General features: G+C 37.6%; 2 protein-coding genes and 1 pseudogene across 2 annotated transcripts in view; 2 read left to right on the top strand and 1 right to left on the bottom strand.

Moving 5' to 3' along the window:
- LOC122092165 (glutathione synthetase, chloroplastic-like) overlaps positions 1 to 3,166 on the top strand; it is a 6,455-nt gene extending 3,289 nt beyond the window's left edge. The window contains exons 7-12 of the mRNA XM_042662506.1: positions 538 to 618; positions 732 to 801; positions 1,578 to 1,699; positions 2,089 to 2,228; positions 2,320 to 2,512; positions 2,702 to 3,166. Of these exons, the coding sequence (XP_042518440.1) occupies positions 538 to 618; positions 732 to 801; positions 1,578 to 1,699; positions 2,089 to 2,228; positions 2,320 to 2,512; positions 2,702 to 2,825 (730 nt within the window). The 3' untranslated portion in view covers positions 2,826 to 3,166. The remainder of the gene's footprint in view (positions 1 to 537; positions 619 to 731; positions 802 to 1,577; positions 1,700 to 2,088; positions 2,229 to 2,319; positions 2,513 to 2,701) is intronic.
- A 295-nt stretch (positions 3,167 to 3,461) lies between these two features.
- On the bottom strand, positions 3,462 to 4,844 carry LOC122090514 (annotated as a pseudogene).
- A 1,650-nt stretch (positions 4,845 to 6,494) lies between these two features.
- Positions 6,495 to 9,565, top strand: LOC122092020 (exosome complex component RRP4 homolog). Its single transcript, XM_042662306.1, has 4 exons — positions 6,495 to 6,737; positions 6,857 to 6,958; positions 7,165 to 7,210; positions 8,352 to 9,565. Exons 1-4 carry the CDS (start codon positions 6,574 to 6,576, stop codon positions 8,508 to 8,510), a joined length of 471 nt encoding a protein of 156 aa, XP_042518240.1. The 5' UTR covers positions 6,495 to 6,573; the 3' UTR covers positions 8,511 to 9,565.
- The last annotated feature ends 1,842 nt before the right edge of the window (positions 9,566 to 11,407 follow it).

The following is an 11,407-nucleotide window of genomic DNA, read 5'->3' on the forward strand; positions in this document are numbered from 1 at the left end:
AAAAAAAAAAAAAAAACCCCAACAAAAAAGTCTGGGTCTTTATCTTTTCTCAAAATTTTTACCCCTTTAATCTGACCCTTTCCTATATAGCCCCCTCAAAAAAGTCTGTGTCTTGATCTTTTCTTAATTTTTTTGCTTTGGCATCTCAACTTGAGAAAGGAGATAATTCTCACCCAACCCCAAAGAAAAAGTCATTCACTTTTTATTATTAGTTGGATGAAACCGAAAAGCTTTTTACTCAAATTTACTATTTTATGTCACGAAATGTTCTGGATTTTGGTGAATTTTCAGAAATATTGTTCTATGAGTATGATTAAAACTTGGTTTAAACAGGTTTTGACCAAAATTCCAGAATTGTGGGAAATTCTGCTTCTGTTACCTGTACTGAGTGACTTAATTTCAGCTCTTTAAAACAAATCATGAGTGAATAAATTGGGAGAACAAGAACAGTGAGTGCCTTTTTTTTTTGTTATTTAAAGTTTCTGACAGATTGATGAAAACAAGGAAGTTATTGTTTCTTCCTTAACTCTGTAATACACATTTTGTGACAACCATTCGTAAAACAATGGCAGAAATAGATGCAGAGGGGGAGCTTCAACCAGATGGAACACTTGTTGTGTATGTAAATTTTCTCCTATTTATTTATGCATTGAACATGTGATATTTCTTAGTCACTGTGCATTTGCCAAGTGATACTTCTAACTTTAACATTTGAAAGTTCTATTCTGCAGTGGAGGCCAACCAGTTGCAGTCATCTATTTCAGAGCCGGGTATGCACCTAGTGATTATCCTTCAGAATCAGTAAGAAGTGCTTCTCTGTTCTTATGCTCTGTCCTGATGATAGTGTTGTTCATACTTCTTGTGCCTAGTGGAGGCTGGCATTTGGTTTCTGCTTAGAAGCAATATAATGTTGAGGAAGCCCAACTTGTGGGCAGACCCTGGGGCAGGCTAAAATGCCATATGGACAAACACCATGGAAATTTGGCCAGGAATGGTGAAGCAAACCTTGTACTGAGAAAACCTAGTCAATCCCAAACCACACACCCCCCCCCCCACCCCGGCCCCCCCAAAAAGAAAAAAAAGAAGAAGAAGAAAACGGACATTGTTGAATTCATTGAGTGAAAAGATCCTTCCTATATGTCAAAATATATATATTTAACCATTTGAACCCAAAAAAAGGGGTCAAGTACTGTCTCATGCAAGCTGGATGAATATTCAAATGTCCTTGCATTTTTTCCTTTCCAACTGTAAAGGGTGCCATACTTTTGTCCATAGACATCCAACTTTGCATTGGATCTGAGATAATTTTGGAATTGCTTACATCCCCACGCCCCCACCCACCCCAAAAAAAAAAAAAAAAGTAATCATGTATGAGCTGGTATGAAGGTCTGCTTTCAATTGATTTTTGATCAATGGAATGGAATCTCCTAGGAGGGATCCATCAACTTTCAGGTCCCAAATCCATACATGTCCACCATTCATATTGTGTTGTGATTAAAATATGCAGTGCATTGAATGTTGTATATCAGCATATAAATGGTTTTTGCCATATGCTTATGTTCTTACTGATTTACTAGGAATGGAGAACCAGACTGTTAATGGAGCAGTCCTCTGCAATCAAGTGCCCATCTATTTCCTACCATTTAGCGGGAACCAAGAAAATTCAGCAAGAGCTGGCAAAACCCAATGTACTTGAAAGGTAACAAAACTTTGTTTTCCTTCGGAGCCTAGGTCCTAGTCCTATTGTTTGTTCATTCATTTCTGCACGAATAAAACTACCTTAAATTTTCAGCACATGTAATTATGCCTCAAAAGTACTCTAGATTGTGTTAAACCAATGTGGCCATAGGCCGCCAAAAAAAAAAAACTCGTCAAGTTTTTCCATGGGTTATCTGATTATAATTTGATTTTATGGACCCTAGGTTGAAATGACGTTCTGCCATTCCAGTTGGATTTATTTCATTTATATATGTGGATGTATTTCTATGATTCTTGGATTATAGTATACTTTCTTGTAAGCCCACACAAAAAAAAATTAAAGGATTTGCTATACTTTTAGTTGAATTTTTTGCTGGAATATATGAGCAGGTTTCTCGAGAACAAGGATGATATTGCCAAACTACGCAAATGCTTTGCAGGGTTATGGAGTATGGATTATTCTGATGTTGTAAAAAGTGCCATTGAAAAACCTGATTTGTTTGTGCTCAAACCCCAACGAGAAGGAGGAGGTACAGTTCTTTCCAAACTCATTGCTATTGTTGTTGCCATCGTCTTTGTTGCTGTTTATTTTTGATATGACTATGATTCCAACATCTTCAGGTAACAATGTCTATGGTGACAATTTGAGAGAAACCCTACTGAAATTGGAGAATGAAGGGAGTGAAGAACGTGATGCTTACATCCTTATGCAAAGGATTTTCCCCAGTGCTTCTCCTGCATTTCTGGTGCGAGATGGTGTTTGTCACCAAGACCATGTCATATCAGAACTTGGGATATATGGTGCTTATCTGAGGTATTGACCTGTGTTTTCTTTTGTATATTCCTGTGTTGGGTAGTTTGGTGTGTTGGGAAAGGGATCTGTATGGATGGGCTTGAGTCGACGGTTTAAGTTTTGGTTGTATCTTCTTAACTAAATGACATTGACAATGCTGTAGTATTTGAAACTATCTTGCATTTGATGTGTTCGGACTGGATTTTACAGGAGCAAAAATAAAATCATAATAAATGATCACTGTGGTTACCTGATGCGAACCAAAGTTACATCATCAAATGAAGGTGGAGTTGCTGCTGGATTTGCAGTCCTTGATAGTATATATTTGACATGATTGAATTGGTGTCTTTCGACGAAAGGGAAATGGAGCAATAAAGTGTTGACGTGTCCTGTTGGGGCCACTGTTAGGGGTTAAAAGAAAAACTCACAGGCTCATACCAAGGCTACATTGAACAATAACTTTAAGTAAGTTTTGACATGCAGTTAACTTTTAAATTGGAGAGTCTGAACCTTATCAGGTGCAGGAAAGCTGATGTTTATTAGATCTTTCTGTTTACCATGTCCTATTGGAAGGTGCAATGTGGCCTGGGAAATAAATTATCATATGTTTAATCCATCTTTGTCAATGTTGACTACTGGTGATTACAATTGGAGAACAGGAAATAATTTCTTTTGTACTTCTGAAGGCTGTTCAAAAACCTAAAATTGGTTTAAGGTGCATGGTCAATTGATAGTGCACCTAAAAGATATCAGAGATGAACTACTATTTTGCAGAATTCATGGGTGGGAAGACCCTCACCTAAATCCTTGGAGTAATAGTGCCATTAACTCTTGATAAACAGGCAACTTGGGAGGATTGTTGCCTTAAAAAACCCTTCCCATGAAATTTTTATGCATCGATGTGTGTAGAAGTTTCACGCCAAATCAATAATTGGCGACGAATTGAGGATTACAACTTGAAGTCTGAATATCATGCTAAGGTTCTAAGAGGCAATTTAGTGGAGACATAAATTGAAATAAATGAAAGTTAGTCACAGGAGCAAGTTTAATCTGATGCAGCCTGCAGGATCATTGGGGTTTAATCCCAGCAGAACTCAGTCAACCTTCTCTGAAATCTACACTTCTGTGGTTATATTCTACATACCTTGTATTCTTAAGACCAATAATTCAAGTAATTTTTGTTTTCCCTTTTCATGTCTTATAAATCACCCAAAGCCCATAGTTTTGGTTTACAGGCCCACATCATCCTTTTTTTCCGGAAGCCCAGTTGTGACTTGAGAGGCTATCTTCTTCATTTAAACCATTACTGCTGCTCAATATCTTGATCTCTCCTCTGCACTCACAATTCCTTTCACAGAATCATTCTTCTCCTTCCCTTGGCTTCTTTTCACCTCATCTCTCTCTTCGTCATCACAGTTCATTCTTCTAGGAAGGCTTTTGATGAACGGTAAAGATCGTATGGGGCCCAAAGATGATCAACAATGCATGGCTTCCTGGAGTCCAATCTCAACCAAGGTTTACCCTTGCCACTCCAATGGAGTAGGCTAATGGGTCCAGGGTGAAGATTCCTACACTTTCCCTCAAGGTTATCTCCTCCCAACCCATGCTGGTTCCATCTATGATCAATTGCTTTAATGTTTCCAGCAAAAACCAGCAAGAAAGGTGGCAAAGAACCCAAGTGATATATCCTCTTCTTCTGCTGCATTCCCATCCATTCCTCAACCTTCTTTGTATAGCCACCTTCTCTCCACTTATCCATGTTCACCACCATCACTCCTGTATTGAAATAACAAGTTTTTCTCCCTCTGAATGTCGATGCCAATGCCGGGTCAGACCAGAAGGCATCAGTGAAGTATTTGATAAAATTGGCATGTCAGTACTCTGGTGCAGCCACCACCTTATCACCCAGATCAACAACCAAAGCTTGGCTATGTCATCGACCATAATGAGGTCTGAATCAAGGTAGATGATCCTGCTTACATCGGCTGGAATAATGTCGGCGAGGTAGATACGAGCATAGTTCAATGGTTGGTCAAGAGCTTGGCGGATAGACTTGGAGATTTTGCTATGGATACGATTGGAATTGAAGCAATAGAGCTTGAAGTTGAGGTATGGGAGGTGGATTTGATGATGGAGAAGACATTGGATTCGTAATGAATGAAGAGGAAATGGAAGGAGATGTTCTCTGGGCATGTGGAGTGTTGGAGGATGGAGAGGACAGCTGCTATGGTGCCTCGGAGGTAATTGCTGTCAAGGGTCATGGCCGCATGAATGGATTTGGGGTTGCATGGTTCACCATTGCCGAAAGCGGGGGCTTCACGGAAGGCGGTGGGGAAGTTGTGGTTGGGGGAATGGGAGGGGTTGCGGATGAAATTGAGGTGGATGCCGGCAGTGGATGCGGAGGTGGTGGTGGTGATGGGGTGGAGGAGGAGGAGGAGGAGGAAGAAGAGGATGGAAGTGAGGAGAGGGAGAGAGGAAGGGGATGGGCTTGAGAAGGCCATCCTGGCCTCTCTCTTGGGGATGAAGGGTGGTGTAAAGATATTCAAATCATAAGAGAAGGGGAGAAACGGTCATTTCCGGTGGTAGTTATTGGTTAAGGAAAGGAATTTAGGGGAGGGGTTGCAAGGGGTTTGGTTGATAAATGATTAGAAGGACTGAAGGAGAGAGGTTGGTGGCATATTGGCAGATTTGTGAGGAAGAGAAGAAAGGCCGGAGGAGAGGATCTTGTTTGTAATTTTGGATTCAGCCCACCTTCCCTCTCTCCATGTTGATCATGTTTGGATAATCTAAAATTCTTTTTTTTCTTTTCCTTTAATCTTTTTAGTTTAATTTAATTTTCATTGGATAGAGCTTTCCTTCAATGGGGGAACCCCATCATCGTGTCATGCATCAATCTCGTTTGAGTGGAGTAGGGAGGAGGTGTTTTTCGGCCTTGTATAATAGAAGATGAGAGTTAATGATAACTTTGAAGTCGAATCATAAGGTCAAATCACTAACGATGAAGGAATCTATCTTACGAGAGGGATGGAAAACTTTCACCTAATTTGAATTGCCTTGTTCAAGTCAACGGAATGGGTCCAATCCATTTGAACTTCATTTGGAGCTGGGGGTGTTATCCGGTTGAAAGTTTCCCATGCATGAGTGGAGAAAGCATTAAATTTTTTTAAATAATTTTTCTTACCTCTTGTCAAATGCGTGGATGTATCAATTAGAAAATCTGATCTAAATACTGACTTGAATGAAACGAATTGAGGAAGAAGAATGAGAAGAACGTATGACATGAAAGTCTAAAAGGAAAGGTCTATGACTATTTTTAACTATTATGACATGGATAAATGGGAAATGGTTCTTTGTTCATGAGCGTGGCTATGCCACCTTTCATAACCACCATTCCTTATTTCTCTCTCTCTCTTCTTCTTCTTCAAGGACGAGGTGTTTTTTATATGAGAAAGAGAGATAGACACATGAAAACACTAGCATAGACCACTTTTCTTGACAGAATTACTTTTGAAGAATGGTGAGAGAGTTGAAAGTAGAAAGTCCTTGAATAAGTAAAGGGAAAAATGTCTTCGAGCATACAGTGTATTTATTGTATGCTCAGGCATTTGAATCTTTTATTCATTTTATTTTAGAGTGAAAAAATAAATAATTAAAATACTCTATGTGTTTAAATGTACTATATGTGTTAGGCTCAGAGAACCCTTGCTCATAAGTCAATTATTTAGGATCCCAACTTCCCACATCATTGATTTGGTTTGGAAATGCACACTTGATCAACTCTTCTCAAGTGCATCCGTGCTTGGTTTGCATCAACTTCATTTGAATTCTAGCCGAACAACGGAGAACCGTTGAGCCCCAATTATAGATCATCCGGAACCAAATATCGATAAAGACCAAAACCAACCGACCAATTTATTAAACCGGTCTTGGTTTCAGATTTGAGGATCGATTACATGATCGATATCAAATCCAACCGATACCGATCCGAGACCGATCCCGAGTTTTAAAACCTTGTGGGAGAGGAAGGCTGGGAGGGCTAGTTAGCAGGTTAGAGAGAGAGAGAGAGAGAGAGAGAGAGAGAGATGAATGCGTTGAGAGATTTACAGCTTCCGCTAAATCAAACGCAGAATATTAGGTTACAGAGAGCTCTGCAGCAGCTTCGGGAATTAGATTCCAAAGCCAGTTCCTTATCTTCTGTTACTGTCGCCGACACCATCCCTGTTAACCACGAAGACGGCGTTGTCAAGTATCGCTTTATAAACCCTAGTTTAGCTCATCTCTCTTTTTGTTCTTTTCCCTTTCAATTCTTTATTTTTCTTTTAAATTCTATTATGATCAAGAAAATCTCGGTGCGATTGGATTAAGGGGGCATGGAACTTCTGAGGTTGATGGTGAAGTGGTTGCGACTCTATGCGGAGTAGTGGAGCGAGTTAACAAGCTCGTCTACATCCGTACTTTAAGGGCCAGGTACCTGCGATTCCTTTCTCTCCAATGTCCAAAGATTTAAGTGTTTTTCATTAATTTTTCCCCCATTTTGTCAATTAAGTACGTGATAGTTCTCTGCCTTAGAACTACTATGTTTGAAAGGAGTATAAGGATCAGCTGAAAATTCGTGCTTATTATAGACTCGTGGTAACAAAGCTTGACGAGGATTACAAATGAAATGCTTGTAGGTACAAGCCGGAGATTGGAGATATCATCGTGGGGCGTGTCATTGAAGTATGTTGAAGATGATTTTCCTAAATGTGATTTCCACGGAACTCTTGTTTCTTATTGATTGTTTATTTTTATTTTTTTTCAAAGGATTATCATTGTTTTCTTTAGCCTTTGTTTACATTCGAAGTAATTGGTTAAGTATGATTTAAAGGAATACGTCGATAACACAACACTCTGGAAGCACCTTTCCACTCATCAATTCTATTTTAGTTCATGGAACATCACCCACTATATCACCTTCTTCATTTATGATTGAGCCCAGATACCTAAAATAATCACATTGCAGAACCCCCCTCTCATCAATTTTTGTCACCTCATTATCCATCCTGGTGTAACTAAAATATGCACCGTATACTCTGTCTTCGTTCTACTTATCTCAAAACCTTTTGATTCTAAGGTTGATCACCATAACTTTGACTTGGCGTTAATTATTGCTTTTGTCTCATGCATCAAAGTAATATCATCGACAAAAAACTACACCAAGGAACCTCATCTTGAATGCCTCTAATTAAATCTCCCATGATAAGTGCAAACAAATAATGGCTTAAAGTTGATACTTGATGTAACCCAATTGTAATTTGGAATTCACTACCTTGACCCCCCACAGTTCTTACACTAGTCACCACACCATCATACATATATTTAATTATGTCCACATATTTACTTGAAACACTTATCTTCTGAAGTGTTTGCCAAATTAACTCTCTAGGGATTTTCATAAGTTTTTTGTTTACAAATTGGCTCTTTGTTAGTAGTTTTTTGTTTAAGATGGGTTTCAATAAGCCTCCTCTCTCGTAATGTCATAGTGTGAATCATTATTTTTATGCATCTATAGTTATTAAAACTCTGTAATTCAGAACCACAATGCTTCTTCTCCATCCATTTGGCACTTTCCTTGTGCTCGTGATCTTATTAAACTACTGATTCCTAAGCTCTTGCACACTTCTATTAGGACCTCATCTGAGCCTGATGCCTTGCCTATGTTCATCCTCCTTAAAGCTTCTCCCAAATTAGTAATTTTCATTATACGATAGTGTTATGGAAGATAAATTTGAACTAATCAATCAACTTTCCTGATTGGCACGTTGGTGTAAATGGTTTTGTTGAATGATTGTATTTGGATCTATTTTAAATTTTTTGACAGGTTGCTCCAAAGCGTTGGAGACTTGAGATCAATTTTAGTCAGGACGCAGTCTTGATGCTTTCCTCAATGAACTTGCCTGATGGTATCCAGGTAAAACATCAATTTCCTGTGTCTTCTATAGTACGTGGCAGTGTAGATAAACTTTATGTAATACAATGACTGGTTACTTAACTTTTGTTAGAGGGTGGCTATTTGAATCTGCAGTCCTGCATTAAGATGTTTGCAACATACAGTTTAGTAGTCACAGTTATTATTTCTTTATTCTTCTGGAAAAAACCATCTAATCGTTACCACACTTGGTTACAAATAGGTATCAACCTCTCTTTTTGGCGCATTGTTTTATGCTTTATTTCTCCAAATCATAGATATCACGACATCGCTTAGACGCCTTATTGGGTTCAAGGGGACAACATGCCTTGCTTGATGCAAGAAAGGAGACCGTCTTGGATGCCTGGGAGGCATTGCCTTGTTGATGGCACATCTTATATTATACCAGTGTTTTGACTCTTCATTGGTTTAAATTAAAATTTTTTTTTATTCTTTGTTTTTTTCTTCTAAATATGCTTATATTCATAATTATTTAATTCGGATTTGGGAATTATTCGGATGGAGAATTATTTGGAATAATTTGTTTTAGTAATTCAACAATTTGGTCAAAATAGCGGTAAAAAAAGCGGGGATAATAAAATTCGGGTTTGGGTTCTGGAATTATTCGTTTACAAAAAAAAAAAAAAAAAAAAAATCTGATTGTTACCACACTTGGTTACAAATAGGTATCATCCTGTCTATTTGGCGCATTGTTTTATGCTTTATTTCTCCAAATCATAGATATCACGACAGTGCTTAGGCTCCTTATTGGGTTCATAGGGACAACATGCCTTGCTTGATGCAAGAAAAGAGACCGTCTTGGATGCATGGGAGGCATTGCCTTGTTGACGGCACGTCTTATATTATACCAGTGTTTTGACTCTTCACTGGTTAAATTTTTTTTTTTATTCCTTTGTTTTTTTCTTCTGAATATGCTTATATTCATAATTATTTAATTCGGATTTGGGATTATTCGGATGGAGAATTATTTGGAATAATTTGTTTTAGTAATTCAATGATTTGGTCAAAATAGCGGTAAAAAAAGCGGGGATAATAAAATTCGGGTTCGGGTTCGGGTTCTGATTCTGGAATTATTTGTTTACCAAAAAAAAAAAGATCGGACAAAAAAATTCGGATGTTATTTTTAATATTTGTAGTACTTGTTTCATATTATCTATCAATTATCATATGTACATAACATACAAATGAAATAAAATTTAAAATTTAAATTTTAAATTTTAAAGATAAGAAACTAATATATTTAGATCTTTTTTTTTCTTTTTCTAAACTCATTTGCTATTGCTCAAATAATTGAATTAGAGAGGGAGCTGAAAGGGGGGCTGAGGATAAACCCAGCTGGACCCACGTCACCCACCATGTATGCTCATCTTAAAGACTAGAGAGAGAGTAACGGCTGGAAGATTTAGTTAAACCAAAATGGGGTGAGAGAATTTTTTATTTTTTGGGTAGAAAGGTGACAGATTACCTCAGGATAGATAAGCTTCGTCAGTTTCTATTAAAAACAAGAATAAAAATAACATTGGGGTAATAAATTCATAATAATCACGCTATTTCTAAGGCTTATTCAAGATGATTTATTTTTTTTCCAGGATAAAATTCAGATAGGCCCAATTATTTGCGACTTTTAAAAAAACTCTATAAAGTCGTGACTTTTTCCCAATTTTTTATTCCATTTGGATTCGGACCGAATAATTTGGAAAATTAAATAACTATGCTTATGCTATGAATGATTGAACCATTCAACTTTACCGGAGGACAAAGAAACCACAACGCAACCATTAATCTTAAACTAGGAACTATGAACCAGAAAAACCTTTCGGAAAACTAAGTGATATGTCCATGAAACCATAAACCTTAAACCATGGATGTCTATGAAAACATAAACCTGTGAAATCTAAACCGCACTGAGTGAGACAATCAAAAAGGGAAAGGAAATTGACAAAAATACAGAAGGTAAGAAATATCCATAATTTGCAGGTCTGTTAGGGGAGAAGGAGAGATGAAATCACTAATTTGCCCCTACCTTCTGGTAAAAAGTAAATAACATTACGAGGGTGCCCCTCATAATGTTAATGGCTATTCGTAACCATGTTTTAGTTACAATCAAATTTCGCCTTCAGTAGAGAGCACAATGAAATAGTTGGGGCTCAGAGTCCCAATCTACCACAATTAACAAACAAAATCTCATCACACCACAAAATATGATCTATTAAGCTACAGGATCTTGTTTGGTGTAAAAAAGTGGTTGAAGTCATTCTGTTTGATTTCACAATTAAAATTGCACGGCAATAATTCCCACAGAAGTCACATTGCAGGGGATAAAAAAATTAATCAGGAAAGACATGCATGGTTGGGGTGAAAGCTACCAAAAATACCGATACATTTTGGGAATGGCTGTCCTTTTGGGGGGTCTGAATGGCATATTTGTGCTAACATACTTGGCCTGGATGAAATTTTCGCAATTTGAGTATGACCTTCTGCTGGAAAGGTGCTACACCAAAAAGAAAAAAAAAAGGTACAATTACCCAACATCTTCAATACAACTGTCCAATTATAGGGTCATCCTCTCAGATCAGCCATAGACCAAATTTCAGAGTATTTGGCAATCTGAATCTCCTAACCCTAGTGAAGACATTGAACCTACTGGTAGGATTGTATGTATGTATGTTCTTTTCTATGTTTGTGTGTGTGTGTGTGTGGCAAATACACATGGTTGCCCATATTTAGATGTTTAAGATTAGTGACCTCATGTCTGCACATGATTGAAGATCCCTTAATGAGAAGGAAATGGTATCTGCTGACATCAGTCCAGGGAATCTTTTCCCTGGTTTTGATGAATCTTTAACTTTTGAAAGGGTGGCTTATTAGGTCTGATTTCTTCTTCTTAATTAGTTTGCACTACATTTTAAAGCTTCAAGGTGCACTTTTTTTTTTTTTTTTTTTAAATT

This window comes from Macadamia integrifolia, chromosome 10, assembly GCF_013358625.1.
Source record: "Macadamia integrifolia cultivar HAES 741 chromosome 10, SCU_Mint_v3, whole genome shotgun sequence".
Classification (NCBI taxonomy): Eukaryota; Viridiplantae; Streptophyta; class Magnoliopsida; order Proteales; family Proteaceae; genus Macadamia; species Macadamia integrifolia.